This window comes from Silurus aristotelis (assembly GCF_946808225.1).
Source record: "Silurus aristotelis genome assembly, chromosome: 2".
NCBI classification, from domain to species: Eukaryota; Metazoa; Chordata; class Actinopteri; order Siluriformes; family Siluridae; genus Silurus; species Silurus aristotelis.
The window spans coordinates 16927227-16949897 of NC_139575.1; the positions used below are offsets into that span (position 1 = coordinate 16927227).

Sequence of the window (22671 nt, forward strand, 5' to 3'; positions counted from 1 at the left end):
AACGCACACCATTCACCTTCACTGTTGTTTTCTGTAAAGCTGCTTTGAGACAATGTCTGTTGTGAAAAGCGCTATACAAATAAACTTGACTTGACTTGACTTGACTCCTACCTGGTGGCTCCATCCTCAGCATTCTTCTGCCAATATAATTCATGTCCCCCCTCTGCACATGTCCAAACCATCTCAATCTCGCCTCCCTCACCTTGTCAAAACATCCTACATGCGCTGTCCCTCTAATAAACTCATGTCTAATCTTGTCCATCCTCGTCACTCCCAACGAAAACCTTAACATCTTCAGCTCTGCTACCTCCAGCTCTGCCTCCTGCCTTTTACTCAATGCCACTGTCTCTAATCCATACAACATCGCATGTCTCACCACAGACCTATAAACTTTCCCTTTCATTCTTGCAGATACCCTACTATCACAAATCACTCCTGTCACTCTTCTCCACCCACTCCACCCTGCCTGCACTCTTTTCTTTACTTCTCTAACACACTCTCCATTACTTTGCACTGTTGACCCCAGGTACCTGAACTCCTCCACCTTCTCCAGCTCTTCTCCCTGCAACCGCACCACTCCACTGCCCTCCCTCTCACTCACACACATGTACTCTGTCTTACTCCTACTGACTTTCATTCCCCTTCTCTCCAGCGCATATCTCCAGCTCTCCAGGCTCTTCTCAACCTGCTCCCTACTCTCACCACAAATCACAATATCATCCGCAAACATCATAGTCCAGGGAGACTCCTGTCTGACCTCATCAGTCAACCTGTCCATCACCACTGCAAACAGGAAAGGGCTTAGGGCCGATCCTTGATGCAGACCAACCTTTACCCTGAACCAGTCTGTCGTACCTACTGCACACTTCACTGCCGTCACACTGTCCTCGTACATGTCCTGCACCACCCTCACATACTTCTCTGACACACCTGACTTCCTCATACAATACCACAACTCCTCTCTTGGCACTCTGTCGTACGCCTTCTCTAAATCCACAAATACACAATGCAATTCCTTCTGTCCTTCTCTATACTTCTCCATCAACATTCTCAAAGCAAATAAGGCATCTGTGGTGCTCTTCCTCGGCATGAAACCATACTGTTGCTCACAGATGGTCACCTCTTCTCTCAGCCTGGCTTCCACTACTCTTTCCCATAACTTCATGGTGTGAATTCCCCTGTAGTTACTGCAGGTCTGCACATCTCCCTTATGCTTAAAGATCGGTACCAGCACACTTCTTCTCCATTCCTCAGGCATCTTCTCACCTTCCAAAATCCTTTTAAACAATCTGGGTAAAAACTCCACTGCCATCTCCCCTTAACATCTCCATGCTTCTACCGGTATATCATCTGGTCCAACCGACTTTCCACTCTTCATCCTTTTAATCGCTGCTCTCACTTCCTCCTTACTAATCCTATCTACATCCTGCTTCACCAGCTCCACATCATCCAACCTTCTCTCTCTCTGATTTTCCTCATTCATCCGCTGCTCAAAATACTCCCTCCACCTTCTTAACACACTCTCCTCACTAGTCAACACATTTCCATTTCCATCCTTAACTGCTTTAACTTGCAGCACATCCTTTCCAGCTCGATCCCTCTGCCTGGCCAATCGGTATAAATCCTTTTCTCCTTCCTTAGTGTCCAACCTCTCATACAGCTCCTCATATGCCTTTTCCTTGGCTTTTGCCACATCCCTCTTTACCTGCTGCCGCATCTCCTTGTACTCCTGCCTACTTTTCTCATCACTCTGTCTATCCCACTTCTGTTTTGCCAACCTCTTTCTCCTTATGCTCTCCTGCACTTCCTCATTCCACCACCACATCTCCTTGTCTTGCTTTCTAATTCCAGATGTCACACCAAGTACTTTTCTAGCTGCCTCCCTCATCACTCCTGCAGTAGTTGCCCAATCATCCAACACCTCTTCAACACCACCGAGCCTCTGTCTGACCTCTTCCCTGAACCTCACACTACACTCTTCCTCCTTCAGTTTCCACCATCTTATTCTTCTTTCAGTCCTCACTCTCCTCCTCTTCTTCTTCGCCTCCACAACCATCCTACAGACCACCATCCGATGCTGTCTAGCTACACTGTCCCCTGCCAACACCTTACAGTCTCCAATCTCCTTCAGGTTGCATCTCCTGCATAGCACATAGTCCACTCTTTCTCCACTCCTATAAGTCACCCTATGATCCTCCTTCTTCTTAAAATAAGTGTTCACCACTGCCATTTCCATCCCTTTAGCAAAATCTACCACCATCTGCCCTTCCACTTTCCTCTCCTTAAAACCATACCTACCCATCACCTCCTCATCACCTCTGTTCCCTTCACTTACATGACCATTAAAGTCTGCCCCAATCACCAATCGTTCTTTTCTAGGTACACCATCTACCACTTCATCTAATTCACTCCAGAATCTTTCCTTCTCCTCCATCTCACAGCCAACTTGTGGAGCATAGGCACTGATGACATTTATCATCATCCCTTCAACTTCCACCTTCATGATCATCACCCTATCAAAAACTCTCTTCACCTCCACTACACTCTTACTGTACTCTTCCTTCAGAATCACCCCAACACCATTTCTCTTTCCATCCACACCATAATAAAACAGTTTAAACCCACCTCCAATGTTCCTGGCCTTACTCCCATTCCACTTGGTCTCCTGAACACACAACATATCTACCGTTCTCCTCTCCATCATATCAGCTATCTCTCTCCCTTTACCCATTATAGTACCAACATTTAAAGTACCAACCCTAACCTCCACTCTCCTATACTGCTCCTTTCCCTGCCGTCTCTGTAGACGTCTTCCATCTCTCCTTCTCCTTCTTCGGCCAACAGTAGCCCAAATTCCACCGGTACCCTGTCGGCTAACGATACCTGTGGCGGTCGTTGTTAACCAGGGCCTCGACCGATCCGGTATGAAATTCTTATTTGTGAGCCGCATATTTAATTTGGCACATGTTTTACGCTGGATGCCCTTCCTAACACAACCCTCCCCATTTACCCGGGCTTGGGACCGGCACTAAGAGTGCACTGGCTTGTGCATCCATAATGGCTGGGTTAGGAAACATAGTAGACTATATACAGATATCTGTTCTTTGTATTTTTATTGTGATTAATAGAATACATTTTTGTACAGTATAAACGCAATAACAAATTAACACCTTTGACATAAAGTTGTTATCAAATATTACTTGTTTCTTTATGAAATGGAGGACAAGTCCTAAAAAGGCAAATATCTAAAGATACTAAAACCTAAACTTCAATCAATCCTTTATATAGCCATCTTATATTCTATAACTATTCTGTTAAAAGCTATTGTGTGTATGAGGTTTTAAGAAAACCGTGCAACTATTGGGATTGCAGTATGTTTATCATGATTAGGCAGTTCAAAGAATAATGAACAAAATAGATCTCAACCCACCAACTACTTCTCTTTCATTCTGTTATTTTGCTGTTCATGTTAATTATGCGAGTGCATTAACAAGGATCTGTTAACGACTCAGCGACTATTATAGTTCTATAAACAGAACTTAGTACATTTTAAATATCCAGTAAATATAAAAGTATCTGGATGTAATAGCAAAAGAAGGCTTGATGTACCAGACCTATTGTATATGTAAATATCAAGGATCAGATAATATGTGTGTTACACTACAGATTTAAAAAGCCACATAATTATCTTATAAAGCTTGGTGCATACTAGATAATCCAAACATTCTGGCATGTATGTGGTGTGTATACTTTAGACATGTGGCTATGTAAACTAAAAGTCATGTATGGACTTACAAGGTAAATGAGTTATATAAATGGAGACGAAAAGAGAGACTGAGAGATAGAGAGAAAGAAAGAGATTTAAAAAAGGAAAAGGGGATGGCAGTATTGTCAGAATGACATTGTCCTGGCATTTCTGGGTCTTGAAAGTTCCTTATGTTCCTCTGCATTGCAGTACAGTGGGTGGGGCATGTATTCTTTTTTCTACATTTAAAACCCAATTTGTTCCTTGGCACATTCTGTACTGGTGCTGTAATTTAATGTTACATGTAACCTTCACACTACATACATATTAGTAATGGTTGGGTTTTTGTACCGCACCCAGTGACAGACAAAACATCTGACCTGATTTAGGAGGAATAACATTTATGACACAAATGGGCTTTTAACATTTAAAAATAATTTATTTAAACTGTTTTAATACTCGAGTGTTCTGTTTGCACACCAAATAGACTAGCATCCTGTATTACTGTCTATATTATTGTACTATGAATGATTTTTCTAAGAAACTTTAACAGTTGTAATGAATGATGGAAAGCCTATATTTATTACTTCTTACTGCACCTAGCGGGTTTAAGTTTTAAAACCATTTTGAGGTTTTCCTTCTATTCATGTTACCATATGTCTCACTCATGCACAAACCACTTTTTTCAGCCTAGTTTTACTCTGACTCTGGATAAATTAGCAACTGCCTATTGCTCAGTTTCATCCTGCACACACATGCAGCAGCTCTTAAATGTCAGTTATAGATAAAAAGAACAACAACATTTTTTTAAACTTGCCTAAGAGATGCTAATCTAATTTGGATTAGTTGAAACTAAAAATGCTACATGAATATGAGTTCAAAATTAATTTCTTTCATGGACCTTCATATATGTTTTCATGTGATCACATCATTGTCACTTTATGATTAGGTGAATGTATACTGTATATTTGTTATTTTGGATGGGTATCGTTTATAAAGTGAGAGTGATGTGTGTATTAAATCTTTCTGCAAGGGTTTAAACCAGGTCTACTACATATCCAGCAATCAGTTTAAGTTAAGTTAAGGCCTCGGTTTTATTTTTGTAATTTATTCTATTTTAGACCTTTTTCTGAATCTTCTCTTAGCTTTTTCTGAACTCTCTCTGGCTTTGAGCTGAAGAAATCTTTCTTGTCCTCATTCAGAGCAGAAGAGAAACGGCTTCTTCTGTTGAGCATGCACAACATCAGAGACAACATCACTCATCAGCCGTGCACAGAATGTTTACAGAATACTCCGAACTGTGTGTTGATGAATATGGGTTCAAGTTGGGGATTATGTAACACTCAACATTCTACTAGGTACGATATGTTAAACCAGGTTTCCTAACAAACTGCTTCTTATCATGTTATTGTTTTTTGCACAACTTGCACAGACACCTATGCCAGATTAAAGGTTCATAAAAATGTCATAAAAGTTGTCGTTTGTATATTGTTTAATTCCAGTGATAATGTCTTCAATTAAAAGCAAAACATTGTGTAAGTTATTTAATACAGTGCTGCTGGTTCTGCTGAAGACCAGCTTTAAAAGCCAAAGCATCCCCCTTACCACCCCCAGTCCTGTGCCAAATATCTAAAGCATACACACACTCTCACAGATTGCGCTTTGCTCACCCACACACTCAAATCTAGGCCATATACTCCAGCATTGTGGACATGCAGGGACTAAATCAGGACAAGGCTGCTCACACACAGTGAAAGGAACATTTTCATGGCAACAAAACTCTGTAAACTGATATTCTTATCAGTCAAGTGCACAGAGAGCATGTGTTAATATAGCTGCAGACATTTTTTGCACTTATTAAAACACTGTTCATTACAGTTGTATAGCAAAGCAATCAATGGTGTAATTCTCTACGTCCAGCTTTAAAAATGACTCTGTACTCACCTTTTCTTTGCACAAGAATACTGGTCTAAAGCACATTAAAAAGGTCACAAATGAACGCTTCACATGCACACCTGTGAATTGACACCCAGTCCAGGTGACTACCTTGTGAATCTAAAAAAAGATTGCAATAAGTGTGCCAAGCTCTAATCAAAGCTAAATGGAGCTTCTTTGGACAATAGAATCATATTCTGGGTTCTGGTTTTTTTTTAACTACATAATTCTATGTGTTCTTTCATAGTTTGGATATCTTCAGTATTATTGTACATTGTTGAAAATAATAAAAATAAAGACAAAGCACTGATAGAGGAGGTGTTTCTATATATACATATACATATACACATACACACACACACACACACACACACACACACACACACACACACACACGTGTGTGTGTGTGTGTGTGTGTAGATATATCTCCTTATATGAAACCCAATGCAGTAATGCACACAAATCTTTCTCTCTTTGTCTCTCTCTGTCTATCTCTGTCTCTGTCTCTGTCGCTCTCTCTCTCTCTCTCTCTCTCTCTCTCTCTCTCTCTCTCTCTCTCTCTCTCTCCCCCCCCTGTCCTCTACATCTGCCTCTTTCAAACCAACTACCTTTTCCCTCCTTCCTGGTGGCTCCATCCTCAGCATTCTTCTACCAATATACCCCATGTCCCTCCTCTGCACATGTCCAAACCATCTCAATCGGGCCTCTCTCACTTTGTTTCCAAAACGTCCTACATGCGCTGTCCCTCTAATAAACTAATTTCCAATCCTGTCCATCCTCGTCACTCCCAATGAAAACCTCAACATCTTCAGCTCTGCTACCTCCAGCTCCACCTACTGTCTTTTAATCAATGCCACTGTCTCTAAACCATGCAATATAGCAGGTCTCACCACAGTTATATAAACTTTCCCTTTCACTCTTGCAGGTACTCTTCTAACACAAATCTTTTCTGCCACTCTTCTCCACCCACTCCACCCTGCCTGCACTCTTTTCTTCACTTCTCTAACACACTCTCCATTACTTTGCACTGTTGACCCCAGGTACCTGAGAGCCCCCCTCTCATTCACACACATGTACTCTGTCTTACTCCTACTGACTTTCAATCCCCTACTCTCCAGCGTGTACCTTCACCCTTTTCAGTCTCTTCTCAACCTGCTCACTACTCTCACCACAAATCACAATATCATCCGCAAACATCATGTCTGAGACTCCTGTCTGACCTCGTCCGTCAACCTGTCCATCACCACTGCATACAAAAAAGGTCTTAGAGCCAATTCTTGATACAATCCAACCTCCACCTTAAACCTGTCGTTCCTACTGCACACTTCACTGCTGTCACACTGTCCCCACACTGGCTTCACCATCTCCACATCATCTAACCTTTTCTCTCTCTCTCTCTCTCTCTCTCATTTTTCTCATTCATCAGCAGCTGAAAATACTCCCTTCATCTTCTCAACACACTCACATTTTCATCTCCATCCTTTATTGCTCTAACTTGTAGCACATCCTTCCCAGCTCGGTCCCTCTGCCTGGCCAATCAGTACAAATCCTTTTCTCCTTCCTTTGTGTCAAACTTCTCATACAGCTCCTCATATGACTTTTCCTAGGCTTTTGAAACATCCCTCTTCACCTGCGGCCGCATCTTCTTGTACTCCTGCTGACTTTTCTCATCTCAATTCTGTTTCACCAACCTCTTTCTCCTTATGCTCTTCTGCACTTCCTTGTCCCACCACCACGTCTCTTTGTGTTCCTTTCTCTTTCCAGATGTCACACTATGTACCTTCCTAGCTGTCTTCCTCATCACTTCTGCAGTAGTTGCCCAATCATCCAGCACCTCTTCACCACCACCGAGCCCCTGTCTGACCTTTCCCCTGAACCTTACACTACAGTCTTTTACCACTTCATCTAACTCACTCCAGAATTTTCCTTCTCCTCCATCTCACAGAACACTTGTGAAGCATAGGCACTAATTACATTTATCATCACCCCTTCAACTTCCAGCTTCATGTTCATCACTATCAGAAACTCTCTTCACCTCCACCACACTCTTACTGTACTCTTCCTTCAGGATCACCCCTACACCATTTTTCTTTTCATCCACACCATCCAAAATAATGCTGGTGATAAAGAATTCACTTAATGAGTCTGATTATTTTAACGATAAAAAAAAAACAATGCTCTAGGTGTGTATGGGTGTGCTAGTGTACTCGGTGAGTGGGCGTGGCCGAATAAATGCCACACATTGCAGGAGACAACGAGATAAAAAGAACTACTGACAAACCCGCATGTTATCGTACAAAGCAGTATGTGAAAGTTGTACACCGCGTCTGGTTTGCACTCTTTTCTTCACAGTGGTGTGCGGTTCAGGACGCAGCCACATAACGAGCGCGAGCACCTGGGCGACGTCACTCCGCCCTACTTCGTCCCCGAGGCGAGTTGCTGGTGCTGCACTTCCTCCAGCGCGCAGCAAGAGCAGGCAGGCGGAGGCACCGAGAAAACCTCTCTTTCGGAGGAGCGGTAAGTCGGACAGTAGATATTTCACGGTCGAGTTTGAATTCTGCTGATTTTCTAATGATGTGATGGCTTTGGGACTGTGGAAAGGATTTTTCGCTGAATGAAGGATATAATCTCTTTAGTCTTCAAGAATTTGAGTAGCACCTTGTGTGTGACTTCAGCTGGACTGGAAAGAAAAAAAATATATATATAATATAATATAATATAGAGTAACATTTAAGAATTGGTTGGACGTTTTTTTTTTTAAACTCTTTAACAGCCAGGACAGTAAGATTTGTTGCTAAAAGAAAGAAACTTGTTCAGGACATTTTGCTCATTCCATATAACCAGCAACCAGAGCTGCTTCTTGAGTGCAATTTGCCTAGAAACTCCTTTGTCCTTTCTGTTTTGCCTGGACTGTGCACACCTAAAGTGCACTTTCCCCTCTGGTTCTGTGTGTTTAGAAAGCCTCTGGATTTTAAAACTGTATCTAAATCATACCAAAAACTTTGTTCTTTTGGTTTTTGTTTTGGTCATGGCTTTTGTCACATATGGACCAATGTGTGGACAGTGTGTTTAGATGCTCATTATATATAGGCAGTGTTAAAGAATATTATAAAAACAAATGAGAACAACAAAGTATTATTAGTATAACGACTTGGAAGGATCGATGAGCCTGTGTTAGATCCAGTATGGTATGCAGCTGTCAGGAACAGACTGTAATAAACTGGAGGATGACTTCTTGCTGCACCTTTTCCTTCTATAAACCCATTCACTACAATTTGTATGACTGCCTTGATGATTGGTTGCTGTGGAAATTAACATCCTGTTTGCTGTGGTTATGTCTGACATTGCTGCAGTATCAGGACGACCGTACCTACTTCCTCTCCACTTTCTTATACACATGCAGACGATTTCTTTTGCATCGCTTCATAAATAAGTAAGCATGCCATCCGTTTCCGTATAGTGTTGTTCTAGAGGATAAACATTTTAATTTATGTAGCTTTCATTATAAATGTATCATATGATTACAATGTTGATATGGAAATGTACTTATTTTTGGGCATACTTACCTAGGTTTGGTATGTTTGACTAATGACCTAATTAGAGATGAACCTCTGCAGACGTTGCATTTGGGGCACCTTTTCGTTTCACCTCTCAGCGTGCTGTACACTTTATTGCATTTCCAGATTAACAAATGCTCTCTAGAATCTCACCTTTTCATCAGTTTTAGTGATTGTTTTGAAGAGCAAGCTGAATATGTTAACACTTGTACACAAATATATAATATATAATATAATACTCAGTAAAAACCCTGAAGTCTTATTGCAACTCAGGGCATATGAAATATTTTCTGACAATATACATCTGCATTTACACTTTGGAAAATAAATATGTGGTTTTTTGGTTTGTCTTTCTAAGGAAGTTTGTTCTTTTTAAGGAAGAATGTTAAACCTAAGAACAACGTTCTCTTTTCGCCAGTTTTTAAAGCTTCCGTAAGAAAACCACAACTCTGCTATGTGCCAGGCCACATCATGCCATTCTTTTTTTATTCCTATAACACTGCACCCTGTAAATGTTCTTTCTTTTTTATAAATTTTCTGCACACTCATATGCTAGTTTTGCCCTTTGATTTTTAAAGCTAATGACTTTGCTATTGATTCCAAAACTAATAATGCACACACATTTATGAAAACCTTTTTGCCTTATGCATTCAAACCCATACAATTATGCAAACATACAGAATCACTATATTGCAGTGTTTCACAATTCCTCATTGATGTTAAAAAACCAAGAGGTGGATAGTTGGCAAAAGCGCTGAAGTGCCAGCTGCTGTTTGAGATGAATCTCGGGACATGAATCACACTTCTCCTTATTGCATGTAGGAATCTGTTGTTTTGTTTGACCTGTATGTAGTCAGGTGTGTAGTTGTTTCAAGAGCTGAGAATGTGCACCCATGGAACAGTTTGGATTTATGAGAGTGTTGTGTAAGTTCCGAACAAGCTAACATAAATGAAGTAATGGTGTAGCTCACCTTTGGAATTCTCATCTAGAAACATTTGGATACTTACACATACATGCACACACTATATTTCTGCCCTTTCTGTTTGGTCATGCTATAAGGTGCTTAAAAAATAACTTGCTTTCCCTGTTTTCTGGGAATATCTTAGCACAGACTTTAAAATGCAACATGATAACCTCACCTGCCCACACAATACCTTTTCGGTGTTTTGCCTTCCAACGCATACACACATAGAACAACCACTCCTTCACACATTCTCATTCACAAGCATGCTGTCTATCCTCTGAAGTCAAGTATCTTAAAATAGATAATTAGTTTGTATGTGCCTCTGTATTTATGTGCATGTGTTTACTGCTAATTCCCAGAGGCATGAAGTAATGTAATGCTGTAGCTTGCTTTAATGTTACACTTCAATGTGTTCGGACATGTCCCTGGTAAAGATGTTTAGGAATGTGGGCAGGAATGGATGGGTGTGGCTCTAAATCTATTTAAATGTAGACTGGCTTGTCCACGATTAAGTCTAATTCTGGTCTAATTATGACCAGCTGATGTATTGAAATAAATGTTAATGCCCAGCTTGTTTCTGTGCTGATAAAGTGTCAACCCTGACTCAAAGTCGGTATTAAAGCATATAACAGATTATTTCTTTCTAGCTTTTCAGCATTTACTATGGTACTGTTTGAAATACGTGTGGTGTGGTGGCTACTGCGAGGTGTTTTTAGAGGGGCCAGTCCTAAAAGTTGTGTACTTGCTAAGCATCTGTTACTCGTTTACAGGCTGTGTGTGAGCGGTCACCATGGCTCCCTTCCTGAGGATCACCTTTAATGCTTATGAATTTGGTGCCCTGTCTCCAGTGGCCGAAGCGCCGTTTTGTGCAGTCAAGCTTAAGGAGTCGCTCAACACAGGTGAGTGAGTTGTTGAGTGAGAGAGTGTGTGAGTAAGTGTGTCTGTGTGAGTTTTAATCATGGGTGGGTTTCTGTCCTTAAATACATGTAGTCTTGATTCTTCTTTTTGGCTAGAACGAGGGAAGACTCTGATTCAGAAGAAGCCTACCATGTTTCCAGCTTGGCGCGTCAGCTTTGATGCACACATTTATGAAGGTCGCGTCCTCCAGGTCTTGCTTATGCGCACTGCAGAAGAGCCATTAGCAGAAGTCACACTTGGTGTATCTGTTCTTGCAGAGCGGTGCAAGAAATCCAGTGGCCGTTCAGAGTTTTGGGTATGAATGCATGTGCATGCATGTGCTTTACCATGTGCATTTATGTATATTTGAACCCATTCTGTCTTTCTTTAGGTGGATCTGCAACCTTCGGGAAAAGTGATGATGTCTGTTCAGTATTTCTTGGAAGATACGGACACAGGTGAGATTATGCATATTCCCATTGCGTCTCTCTTCTCAATCTTTTATACAAACAGAAACACAAAATGAATTAATTTACATGCATGTGTGTACATTTTACCAGAGTGCCTTTTTAAATAAAATAAATAATTTGCATTACTGGTTTCTGAAAGAAAAACAAGAAAGAAACAAGCAAAAAAAAGTTTAAATATAAATGAACTGTGAGTGTAACCTAAGTAAAGGCTCCAAGCAAGCAAAAAAAAAAAAAAGTTTTGAGTTGAAATTATTATTTTGCAGTTCAACATGGATGCTTTAGAAGGTGTTGATTTAAGGCATTTGGCATTTGCTAAACAATCTATTAGAGCTATAGCAGAGATAGTCAGAAAGAAATCTCTATTAGAATAGAGAGAATCCTAAAGCTGAGTATAAAAGTCAGAGAATTGTGAAGGGTGGGCAATGTTTTTGCAGATGTAAACTGATCTAATCACCCTCACTGTTAATTACATAATTACATTGTTTACATAAAGGCATTACACACAGCTGACAATGGACTTTCGTTATTGGTTATGATTTATAAAAGAAAAAAAAAAAAATTGAAACCGGTCTTTTAACAAATGTCTGTTGTTGGCGATAATTTTTTTCCAGTGATATGTTTTTGTAATTATTTATGAATGTATTACTTGTTGCCTAAACAGTAGATTACTCGCAATTTATTAAAAGTCTCAGCATATTGGACATTGTCAAAAATGTAGATGTCAGATGTATAGAAAGTCTGTCAATGTTTTATTAATCAGTCTGTGTGAAAACCTCTCTCATACACCAGTCCTTCTTGCTTGGTCTTTATACTCATTGTGTTTCCATTCTGATAGATTTAACGATCATCACTTCTTGTTTCTAAATCATAAAATCATCATAAAAGAGAAATCATGTTTTATTTCTGCATCATGATGAACTGAAGTGACCTCTTTTTGTTGCTAGCTGTGTTGCTAGCTGTGTTGTTTCCTTGTCAAAACTCCGTTAGGTTAACTATCATTCTTTATCAGGATGGCTGGGTTAAAAATGGCTGGGGTTTGACAGCTGCACTCCAGGAAGAAGGAGGTGCCCATCTGACAGGAAATTATTAGCTTTGTGCAAGATGACAGAGTCTGATTGTTGCTGATTGATGTGCTCAGAGGAAAAGATTTTTTAAATGTCATTTTTATTAACACAGTATAAACAATATATCAAATGCATAAATGTGTGCTTCTTTTACTCTTTTTATATTCTTTCTCCTCAAGGCCTGTGTGTAATGGGTTTCTTTCCCTCTCCCCATTTTTCTACTTTGCAGAGTCTTATCAGTCGGGAGTAACAGAGGAAGAGGCTCCAACTATAAATCGGCGTCGTGGGGCTATTAAACAGGCCAAAATTCACTTCATCAAAAACCATGAGTTCATCGCCACCTTCTTTAGACAACCCACTTTTTGCTCTGTGTGCAGAGACTTCGTCTGGTGAGGATGTGTGTGTATGTGTGTGTGAAAAGTGTGAAAGTGAGTAATCATATTGTGACAGTTAAATCAAAATGTGTGTGTATATGTGAAACTTGGAAATTATTTTATAGTAGTTAATGTGCAGCTTGTACAGCAGTTCAGATTTACTGTCCTCTAAAAATAACTCAATATACAGCCATTATTGTCTTAATAACTGTCAACAAAAGTGAGTACACCCTAAGTGAACATGTCAAAACTGTGTCCAAAGTGTCAATATTTTGTATGAGCACCATTGTTATCGATCACTGCCTGAATCCTCCTGGCCATGGAATTCACCAGAGCTGCACAGGTTGCAGGGATTTTCTTCCAGTCCTCGATAGTAACATCACGAAGCTTCTGAATGTTAGACACGTTCTCCACTTCTGCTTGAGGATGCCCCACAGGTGCTCAACAGGGTTCAGGTCTGGAGACATACCTGGCCACCCCTTCACCTTTAGCTTTCTCAGCAAGGCAGTTGTCATCTTGGTAGTGTGATTGGGATTGTTATTATGTTGGAAAACTGTCAATCGGCCAAGCCCAGATAAATAGAGAAGGTTGTGTTAGGAAGGGCATCCAGCGTAAAACATGTGTCAAATCAAATATTCAATTTCATATTGGATCGGTTGAGGCCTGGGTTACCAAAGATGCCACATGTATTGTTAGCCAACAGGGTACCAGTGGAAATTGGGCTTTTCTTGGCCAAAGGAGGAGAAGGAGATGGGGAAGATGACTACAGAGACAGCAGGAAAAGAAGTGTATGGAGAGTGGAGTATAGGGTATTTTAAATGTTGGTACTATGACTGGTAAAGGGAGAGAGTTGGCTGATATAATGGAGAGGAGAAAGGTAGATATGTGTGTTTAGTGTGAACAAGTGGAAAGGGAGTTAGGGGTGATGATAAATGTCATCAGTGCCTATGCTCCGCAAGTGGGTTGTAAGATGGAGGAGAAATAAAAATTCTGGAGTGAGTTAGATGAAGTGGTAGAAGGTGTACCTATCAATACCGGATTGGTGATTGGGGCAGACTTAAATGGGCATGTAGGTGAAGGGAACAGAGGACAGAGGTGATGGGTAGGTATGGCCTTAAGGAGAGGAATGTGGAAGGACAGATAGTGGTAGATTTTGCCAAAAGGATGAAAATAACATTGGTGAATATGTATTTTAAGAAGAAGGAGGATCATAGGGTGAAGATTAAGAGTGGAGGAAGGTGCACACAGGTGGACTATATACTATGCAAGAGATGCAACCTAAAGGAGATTCGAGACTGTAAGGTGTTGGCGTGGGACAGTGTAGCTGGACAGCATCGGATGGTGGTCTACTGGATCGCATTGGAGGTGAAGAAGAGGTGGAGTGTAAGGACTGAAAAAATAATAATATGGTGGAAACTGAAGGAGGAAGACTGTAGTGTGAGAATTCAGGGAAGAGGTCAGACAAGGGGCTCAGTGGAGGTGAAGAGGTGCTGGATGATTGAACAACTACTGCAGAAGTGAAAAGGGAGGCAGCTAGTGTGAAATCTGAAAAGAGGAGAGAAAGAGACGTGGTAGTGGAATGAGGAAGTGCAGAAAGAGCATAAGGAGAAAGAGGTTGTTGAAACAGAATTGGGATCAACAGAGTGATGAGAAAAGTAGGCAGGAGTACAAGGAGATGCAGCAACAGGCGAAAAGGGATGTGGCGAAAGCCAAAGAAAAGGCATATGAGGAGCTGTATGGAAAGTTGGACACTAAGGAAGGAGAAAAGGATTTGTACCGCTTGGTGAAGCAGAGGGACCGAGCTGGGAAAGAAGTGCTAGAAGTTAGAGCAATAAAGGATGGAGGTGGAAATTTTGTTAACTAGTGAGGAGAGTGTGTTGAGAAGATGGAGGGAGTATTTTGAGCAGCTGATGAATGAGGAAAATGAGAAAGAGAAGGTTAGATGGTGTAGTGTGGAAGCAGGAAGTGGAAAGGCTTAATAAGGATGAAGTGAGAGCAGCTATTAAGAGTGGAAAGTCAGTAGGACCAGATGACATACCAGTAGAAGCGTGAAGATGTTTCGGAGAGATGGCAGTGGAGTTTTTAAACAGGTTGTTCAACAAAAAAATGTTGGAAGGTGAGAGGATGCCTGAGGAATGGAGAAGGAGTGTGCTGGTATCGGTTTTTAAGAATAAGGGAGATGTGCAGACCTTCAGTAACTACAGTGGAATTAAGTTGATCAGTCACACCATGAAGTTATGGGAAGGAGTAGTGGAAGCCAGGCTGAGAGAAGAGGTGACCATCTGTGAGCAACAGTATGGTTTCATGCAGAGGAAGAGCACCACAGACGCATTTTTTGCTTTGATGTTAATGGAGAAATATAAAGAAGGCCAGAAGGAGTTGCATTGTGTATGATTTAGAGAAAGCGTACAACAGGGTGCTGAGAAAGGAATTGTGGTATTGTATGAGGAAGTCAGGTGTGTCAGAGAAGTATGTGAAGGTGGTGCAGGACATGTTTGAGGACCGTGTAACAGCAGTGAAGTTTGCCGTAGGAATGACAGACTGGTTCAAGGTGGAGGTTTATGGATGTGGTGAAGGAAGACATGCAGGTAGTTGGTTTGAAAGAGGCGGACGTAGAGGACAGAGTAGTATGAAAACAGATGATCCCTAAAGGGTGCAGTCGTAAAAAGAAGGACTGGTTGTCTTTGTGAGCCATCTTCAGAAGAGTATGCAGTGTGCGTCGTATGGTCTAAACACTGACAAGCAGACCTTCCACTTCTGCAACCTCTAAAGCAATGCTGGCAGCACTCGTGTCTATTTTTTTAAGCAGCGTCTGCACCTGACACACAGCACGGGGACTCAACTTCTTTGGTCGACCCTTGAGGCCTGTTCTGAGTGGAACCCGTCTTGGGAAAACCTCTGTATGACCCTGGCCACTTTACTGTAACTGTAAATGTTTCAGGAGGTTACTGATCTTCTTGTAGCCTCTGCCATCTTTGTGGAGAGCAATAATTTTAAATCTCAAATCCTCAGAGAGTTTTTTGCCATGAGGTGCCATGTTGTAAATCCAGTGGTCAGTATGAGAGAAAAACAAATTTGTATGGTCCTGTCAAGCAGATAAAAACATGAATATGATTAATAGGACATGTGGCTTTGTGTGGTTACACAACATACAGCTGAGGAGAGTTTTAAGAGGACAGAAAATCTATATTGCTACACAAGCTGCACATTGACTACTCTAAAGTATATCCCAATTAAATTTCGATAGGATTGTCTTTTGAGAAGATATACTAAAATATACTACATTTATTAGGGAAAAGTAATGGGTGTCTCAGAAGTTGGTACACATCTTCATACATATAGTTTCTCCCACTCATGATGAACTAATGTTAACACATCAGGTGTTATGGTTGTAACTGCTCATCACAGTTCATCACACTCAAACACTCAGATATTTTGGAACGCAATTTTGAGGGAAAAAAGGTTTCTCTGTCTATGAAGACTTCTGGGACACTGTAAAATGGTATTTTGTATTGTAGAATAATATAAAAATATACAGAGTATAAAACTGTGATTATAGTGAACTAACTAAATCTTTTTTAACTTGCCAGGGGATTAAACAAGCAAGGATACAAGTGTAGACGTAAGTATTGCTGTCTTCATATGTTCTTCCCAGCCATCTTTTTTTAATTGTTTTTTTTTTTTTTACTTTTGCTTCTTTCGGTTTTACAGAATGCAATGCAGCTATTCATAAGAAGTGTATTGATAAAATAATTGGCAGATGCACTGGGACAGCGGCCAACAGTCGTGACACTATGGTATGTGCGATATTCTTAGCATGTGAACTGTTTGGGTGCATTGTTGTGTTACACGATGATGTGTTTATGTTTGGGTGTGTGTTCAGTTTCAGAAGGAGCGCTTTAAAATTGACATGCCACACCGCTTTAAGACCAACAACTACATGAGCCCAACCTTTTGTGACCACTGTGGGAGTCTGCTATGGGGTCTTGTTAAGCAGGGACTGAAGTGTGAGGGTGAGCAAGACAGCATGAATCATGTATTTGTATATACATTGGTGGCGTTTTATTTTTCATTGCTTCTGAGTGCCACTATTTTCCCAGACTGTGCTATGAATGTGCATCATAAGTGCCAGACTAAAGTCGCCAACCTTTGTGGAATCAACCAAAAACTATTGGCTGAGGCTCTTACTCAAGTGGGCCCGGTGAGTATGCATGTGTACTGTTAACATTTTTTTATTGAAAATTGTTACAACATATACTAGAATTGCTGTGAAAAGAAATTAAAATATGTTGCATTTTCATTTTATGAGAGGAAAAACTAATGGTGTTTAAAAAAAAAAAAAAAAAAAGGTTACTGTATTTTATAATTTGCATGTCATTTGCAGTACGTAATGCAAATTAAAAACTTCAACTATTCTGGTTTAACATTCTACCCGAGTGATTCAGACAGGAGTAAACTTGTTTGCATAGTTTTTTTGCCGCTTTCAAGCCTTGAAGCATCATTGTAAAAGTAGTTATTGTTGTTCGTGCTTTTATATATACTGTACTATATTTACCTCAAAATTCAGGTACCAATTCATGCCTATAAAAAAACATACAATTTTAAAAATGAAAAATTCTACAAATTTAGAGATTATTTAACAAAATTTCAATAAAGCATTCTATAGTACCATAAGTAATAAGCATTTTCTTTTCTTTTTTTTTTTTTTTTTATGATTTTTCAGACAATATTGTTTCCTCCCCATTTCAATATCCTGGGCTGTTTTTGTGTTTTTGAAATTTTTATTTCAGGGGGGTGGCACTGTATTTTTTTTCATGAATGTTTATTCACATATCCAAATGCACATGTGCATTTGCCTCACAGAAATCAACAAAGAAGCCTGAAACAAACACTCAGGATACGGGAGTTTACCAGGACTTCAATAAAAGCCCAGGGCCTGACATTACTGGTCTGTGTGTGTTTGAGTGCGTGTTTATAAAAATTCACATTAGAAACAATGATTATTTTAGTGGAAATAATGATCATGATGCTGTGTAGATGGCTCTCTATATGGTCGTCTCTGGGACGGGCCAAGTCCTCACCCTCCATCTCGGATCACACACCAGACACGCATCACATCCGAGCATTTCACCTTCCATAAAGTCCTGGGCAAGGGAAGCTTTGGAAAGGTAATGCCTTCCTATAAATCTGAGTCTCCTTACCTCCTTTCTCACAATTCATCTGTTTATATATATATATATATATATATATCATCACACAGTCAGGTCCATAAATATTGGGACATCGACACAATTCTAACATATTTGGCTCTATACACCACCACAATGGATTTGAAATAAAACAAACAAGTTTTAGACTGTCAGCTTTAATTTGAGGGCATTTACATCCAAATCCGTTGAACGGTGTAGGAATTACAACAGTTTGCATATGTGCCTCCCACTTGTTAAGGGACCAAAAGTTATGGGACAGAATAATAATCATATATCAAACTTTAAATTTTTTAATACTTGGTTGCAAATCCTTTACAGTCAATTACAGCCTGAAGTCTGGAACCCATAGACATCACCAGACACTGGGTTTCATCCCTGGTGATGCTCTGCCAGGCCTCTAATGCAACTGTCTTCAGTTCCTGCTTGTTCTTGGGGCATTTTGGCTCTTTGGATCTCATCTTGGAGAGTTAACAGCAACAGATTCCAAATGCAAATAGCACACTTGAAATTAACTCTGGACCCTTTTATCTGCTCATTGTAATTGGTATAATGAGGGGAATAACATGCACCTGGCCATGGAAGAGCTGAGAAGCCAATTGGCCCATTACCTTTGGTCCCTTAACAAGTGGGAGGCACATATGCAAACTGTTGTAATTCCTACACCGTTCACCTGATTTGGATGTAAATGCCCTCAAATTAAAGCTGACAGTCTGCAGTTAAAGCACAACTGTTTTATTTCAAATCCATTGTGGTGGTGTATAGAGCCAAAAATTTTAGAATTGTGTTGATGTCCCAATATTTATGGACCTGACTGTATCTATCTATTCTAGAATAATTCACCAATAATTCAAGTTTTTCCTTTAGTAACTGTGTTTTTTTTTTTTTTTTTTCTCTGTTCATGTTTTTTTTTATGTCTTCTCTCTCTTGCAGGTTTTTTTGGCAGAGTTAAAGAACAGTGGGGAATGGTTTGCCGTGAAAGCCCTAAAGAAAGACGTGGTGTTGATAGATGATGACGTAGAATGCACCATGGTAGAAAAGCGGGTGCTGGCTCTGGCTTGGGATAATCCATTTCTAACACACATTTACTCCACTTTTCAGACCAAGGTAAACACATATTAGGAAACTTCCAAATAATGCAGTATTTTGCACATATTATGAATGATATCTTCTGCTGTGTATACCTCCAATCGTTTGCTCTTTTCATTGAGTAAGTAAATCAATAATATTTACTAAACTATCGATATGTTAGGAGCATTTGTTCTTTGTGATGGAGTATCTGAACGGAGGAGACCTGATGTTTCATATACAGGAAAAAGGACGGTTTGACCTCTACAGAACCACGTGAGACAAATACATAGACAGTTTGAAAAATTCAGCTTTTTATGCTAGAGTTGGTCTAATACAATTGTTTCTTTATTATGCTTTAGATTTTATGCAGCTGAAATTGTATGTGGACTACAGTTCCTTCATGGAAAAGGCATAATCTATAGGTACATCTGAAGACTTTAATTCCAAAACACAGTACATCCATTTTTTAGAAATTGTAGTAATTCATGTTTTTTTTTATAGTTGGGTGCAAGAATTTTATACAGATGGTCCCCGAGTTACGATGGTTTGACTATATATATCTATATATCTATATATCTATCTATATATATATATATATATATATATATATATATATATATATATATATATATATATATATATATAATCTCTATAACGATACGAAATTGTAAAAAAAATCAAAATCTTTGCATAAAAGGCACAGGCAGCAGCGCATGATGTACGCTTCATTGGACCCGCAGCGAATCTCTCGCCCTGTAAGATGCCCCACTCTCACTAGCAGTCGACGGAGTAAAGTTGTCTCAGTGTGTATTTGCTTCCGTTTCAAACGGTTTCAAACAGCAATTTTAGTGATAAAAGCATGTCTTAAAAGGTCCCAAGTCTCTTGCTGGTAGTGGGGAAAAAAAGAGAAAGGTCATCAGTTTAGAGCAGAAAATGAAAATTATAAATCAGCATGAAGCAGGAAAGGCTGTCACAGTCATAGTACCATCTTCGACTTACGATATTTTTTACTTACGATGGGGTCGTTGTAACATATCTCCAACGTAGGTGGAGGACTACCTGCATCTTAATCTCTATGTACCCTTCAAAATGATTGTATGAAAAAAAACTAGAAATATTTTATTCAAAAGATTTAAATTCAGTAAAGTTTGAATTGCTTAAAGCTGTTCAAAATAGATTGTCTTTAATGATTTAACCAAGTTAAACTGACCTTATAATGATTTTGCATTTGGGTCTCTCATTGAGGGATTTGATGTGAACATTGAGGTAAATAAAACTTGGGCGCACTGCTGATGGTAAATAACATTCTTTGCATGCATTGATGAAACAAACATTTTGCTTGTACAGCTATAATTAATACATATAAGTGATTCATGAGCATTTAGTTCCAGTGATAAACATACAAGGTGATCATTTGTATTTTATGCCACATAATTTCCTTTTTTTTTTTTAGGGATCTAAAGTTGGATAATGTAATGCTCGATGGAGAAGGTCACATAAAGATTGCTGATTTTGGCATGTGTAAGGAGAACGTCTTTGGAGACAATTTTGCCTCGACATTTTGTGGAACTCCAGACTACATTGCCCCAGAGGTATGAAAAAGGTCAATGTACTGGGGACTTCAGTGTTCTTGATACTTACAAAGTCACTTTGGCTAAAGTGTGTGTGTGTGTGTGTGTGTGTGTGTGTGTGTGTGTGTGTGTGTGTGTGTGTGTGTGTGTGTGTGTGTGTGTGTGTGTGTGTGTGTGTGTGTGTGTGTGTGTGTGTGTGTGTGTGTGTGTGTGTAGATTTTATTAGGTCAGCAATATTCATTCTCTGTTGACTGGTGGTCATTTGGTGTGCTGGTGTACGAGATGCTGATTGGTCAGTCCCCATTCCATGGCGATGATGAGGATGAACTGTTCGAGTCGATCCGCATGGACACCCCTCACTACCCCCGATGGATCACAGTAGAAACCAGAGACATGATAGAGCGGGTACCCACAAACATATCCACACATTAAATTGTCTAAATATTGATGTACATATATCATATTGCTGTACTAGGGTGCTTGTATATGGAAATCAGGTACTTTAATAGTTCTTTTGTTAAAAAAAAGTTGTTTCACAGTTTAATGTATTTCTTTTTTCCTTCTACATTTGTAGTTGTTTGAGCGCGACCCTTCGCGTCGTTTGGGTATTGTGGGTAATATCCGAGCTCAATTATTCTTTAAAACAATTAACTGGTCTGCTTTAGAGAAGAGAGAAATTGACCCCCCTTTCCGGCCACAAGTGGTATGATGTGTATTTTATCACAATCATGAAGCCTAAAACATTCTTGTCCTCTCTTTATCATGCGTTTGACTTGTTGTTTTTATTTGTAGAAATCTTCCAATGACTGCAGTAACTTTGATCGAGAGTTTTTAAATGAGAAGCCCCGCCTCTCTCACTGTGAGAAAGGTTTAATTGATTCAATGGACCAGAGCGCCTTTGCTGGTTTCTCATTCATTAATCCAAAAATGGAGCTCCTCCTGCAGAAGTGACTGAAGAGACACACCTCCACCACGAAGCATGTGACGAAAAGGTTCAGTAGGAGTTTAACGTTAAAGTTTAGAGCCAATTACTTGTCTGTGTTTACAAACAGGTCCACTAGCTCTTCTTTCTCACCAAGTTTTCAATTCATTGATATACATGGATAACGATAGATAAATAGATTTTAAACACTGAAGTGTTGCATCAATTACTTCATTAAGATAGTTGGTGTAGAGTTGATAAATAGACCTACAAGTTAGATTGTTTTTGTTTCTTTGCCACACCTCTTCAAAGTCTATGTAGACTTAGTTTTATTCATTTAGTTTAATTTTTTGTCAGTAGTGAGCCATTTATTACTGCATTAATCGTGTGTTAACACTGAATGTTTTAACAGAGATAAGGTAGGATGGTTTAATGTAAAAAAAAAATTTATAAATGGTAGAGGAAAGGACACGAGCTTTTAGATAATTGTAAGTGAAGGTGTGCTTGTGAGGCTTTGAGATGTATAACATTGTGCTGTGAATTTTGTAAAGCTATATACTTTATGTATATGTGCATATAGTGTACATCATGTTGTGCAAACGGACTCAGTCCTTGTTTGTGTGTATTATTAGGAGTTAAGGAAATAAAATCATGGATTTTAATGTGTACTAACCAAGCATGTTTGTGCAGATGTTTTACCTTAAAGCATAACCTGAATGAGAGTCTTCTAATGTACACTGTAAATTAAGCTGATGTACATATAGCTGGTTCTCTTGTGCTCTTGGCTTGATGTATATGCATATTGTTGCATCTCAACTGTTAATTATCTGCCATTAAACTTGAGTACATGATCAAACATGCAATGCTCTGTATTTATTGTGATTTGATTGGTC

At 39.6% G+C, this 22671-nt stretch overlaps 1 protein-coding gene across 2 annotated transcripts; it reads left to right on the forward strand.

Annotated features, from left to right (window-relative positions):
- The first annotated feature begins 7892 nt into the window (after nucleotides 1-7892).
- prkcda (protein kinase C, delta a) lies at nucleotides 7893-22634 on the forward strand. Of its 2 annotated transcripts, none has more exons than XM_083559295.1 (18): nucleotides 7893-8197; nucleotides 10973-11101; nucleotides 11216-11415; nucleotides 11491-11557; nucleotides 12863-13022; nucleotides 16598-16629; nucleotides 16719-16804; nucleotides 16891-17020; nucleotides 17108-17208; nucleotides 17871-17955; nucleotides 18045-18175; nucleotides 19148-19321; nucleotides 19467-19558; nucleotides 19645-19707; nucleotides 20739-20877; nucleotides 21073-21261; nucleotides 21431-21559; nucleotides 21649-22634. In XM_083559295.1, exons 2-18 carry the CDS (start codon nucleotides 10993-10995, stop codon nucleotides 21805-21807), a joined length of 2046 nt encoding a protein of 681 aa, XP_083415421.1. In that variant the 5' UTR covers nucleotides 7893-8197; nucleotides 10973-10992; the 3' UTR covers nucleotides 21808-22634. The 2 variants fall into 2 exon arrangements, with proteins under 2 accessions (XP_083415421.1, XP_083415422.1); XM_083559296.1 differs by having other exon boundaries at nucleotides 8118-8197; nucleotides 11193-11415.
- Nucleotides 22635-22671: the final 37 nt, after the last annotated feature.

Coding starts and splice junctions, on each gene's coding strand:
- prkcda (XM_083559295.1), top strand. CDS start 10,993: ATGGCTCCCTTCCTGAGGATCACCTTTAATGCTTATGAATTTGGTGCC. Junction 11,416..11,490: donor GTGGCCGTTCAGAGTTTTGG/GTATGAATGCAT, acceptor GTCTTTCTTTAG/GTGGATCTGCAACCTTCGGG. Junction 20,878..21,072: donor CAGACTACATTGCCCCAGAG/GTATGAAAAAGG, acceptor GTGTGTGTGTAG/ATTTTATTAGGTCAGCAATA.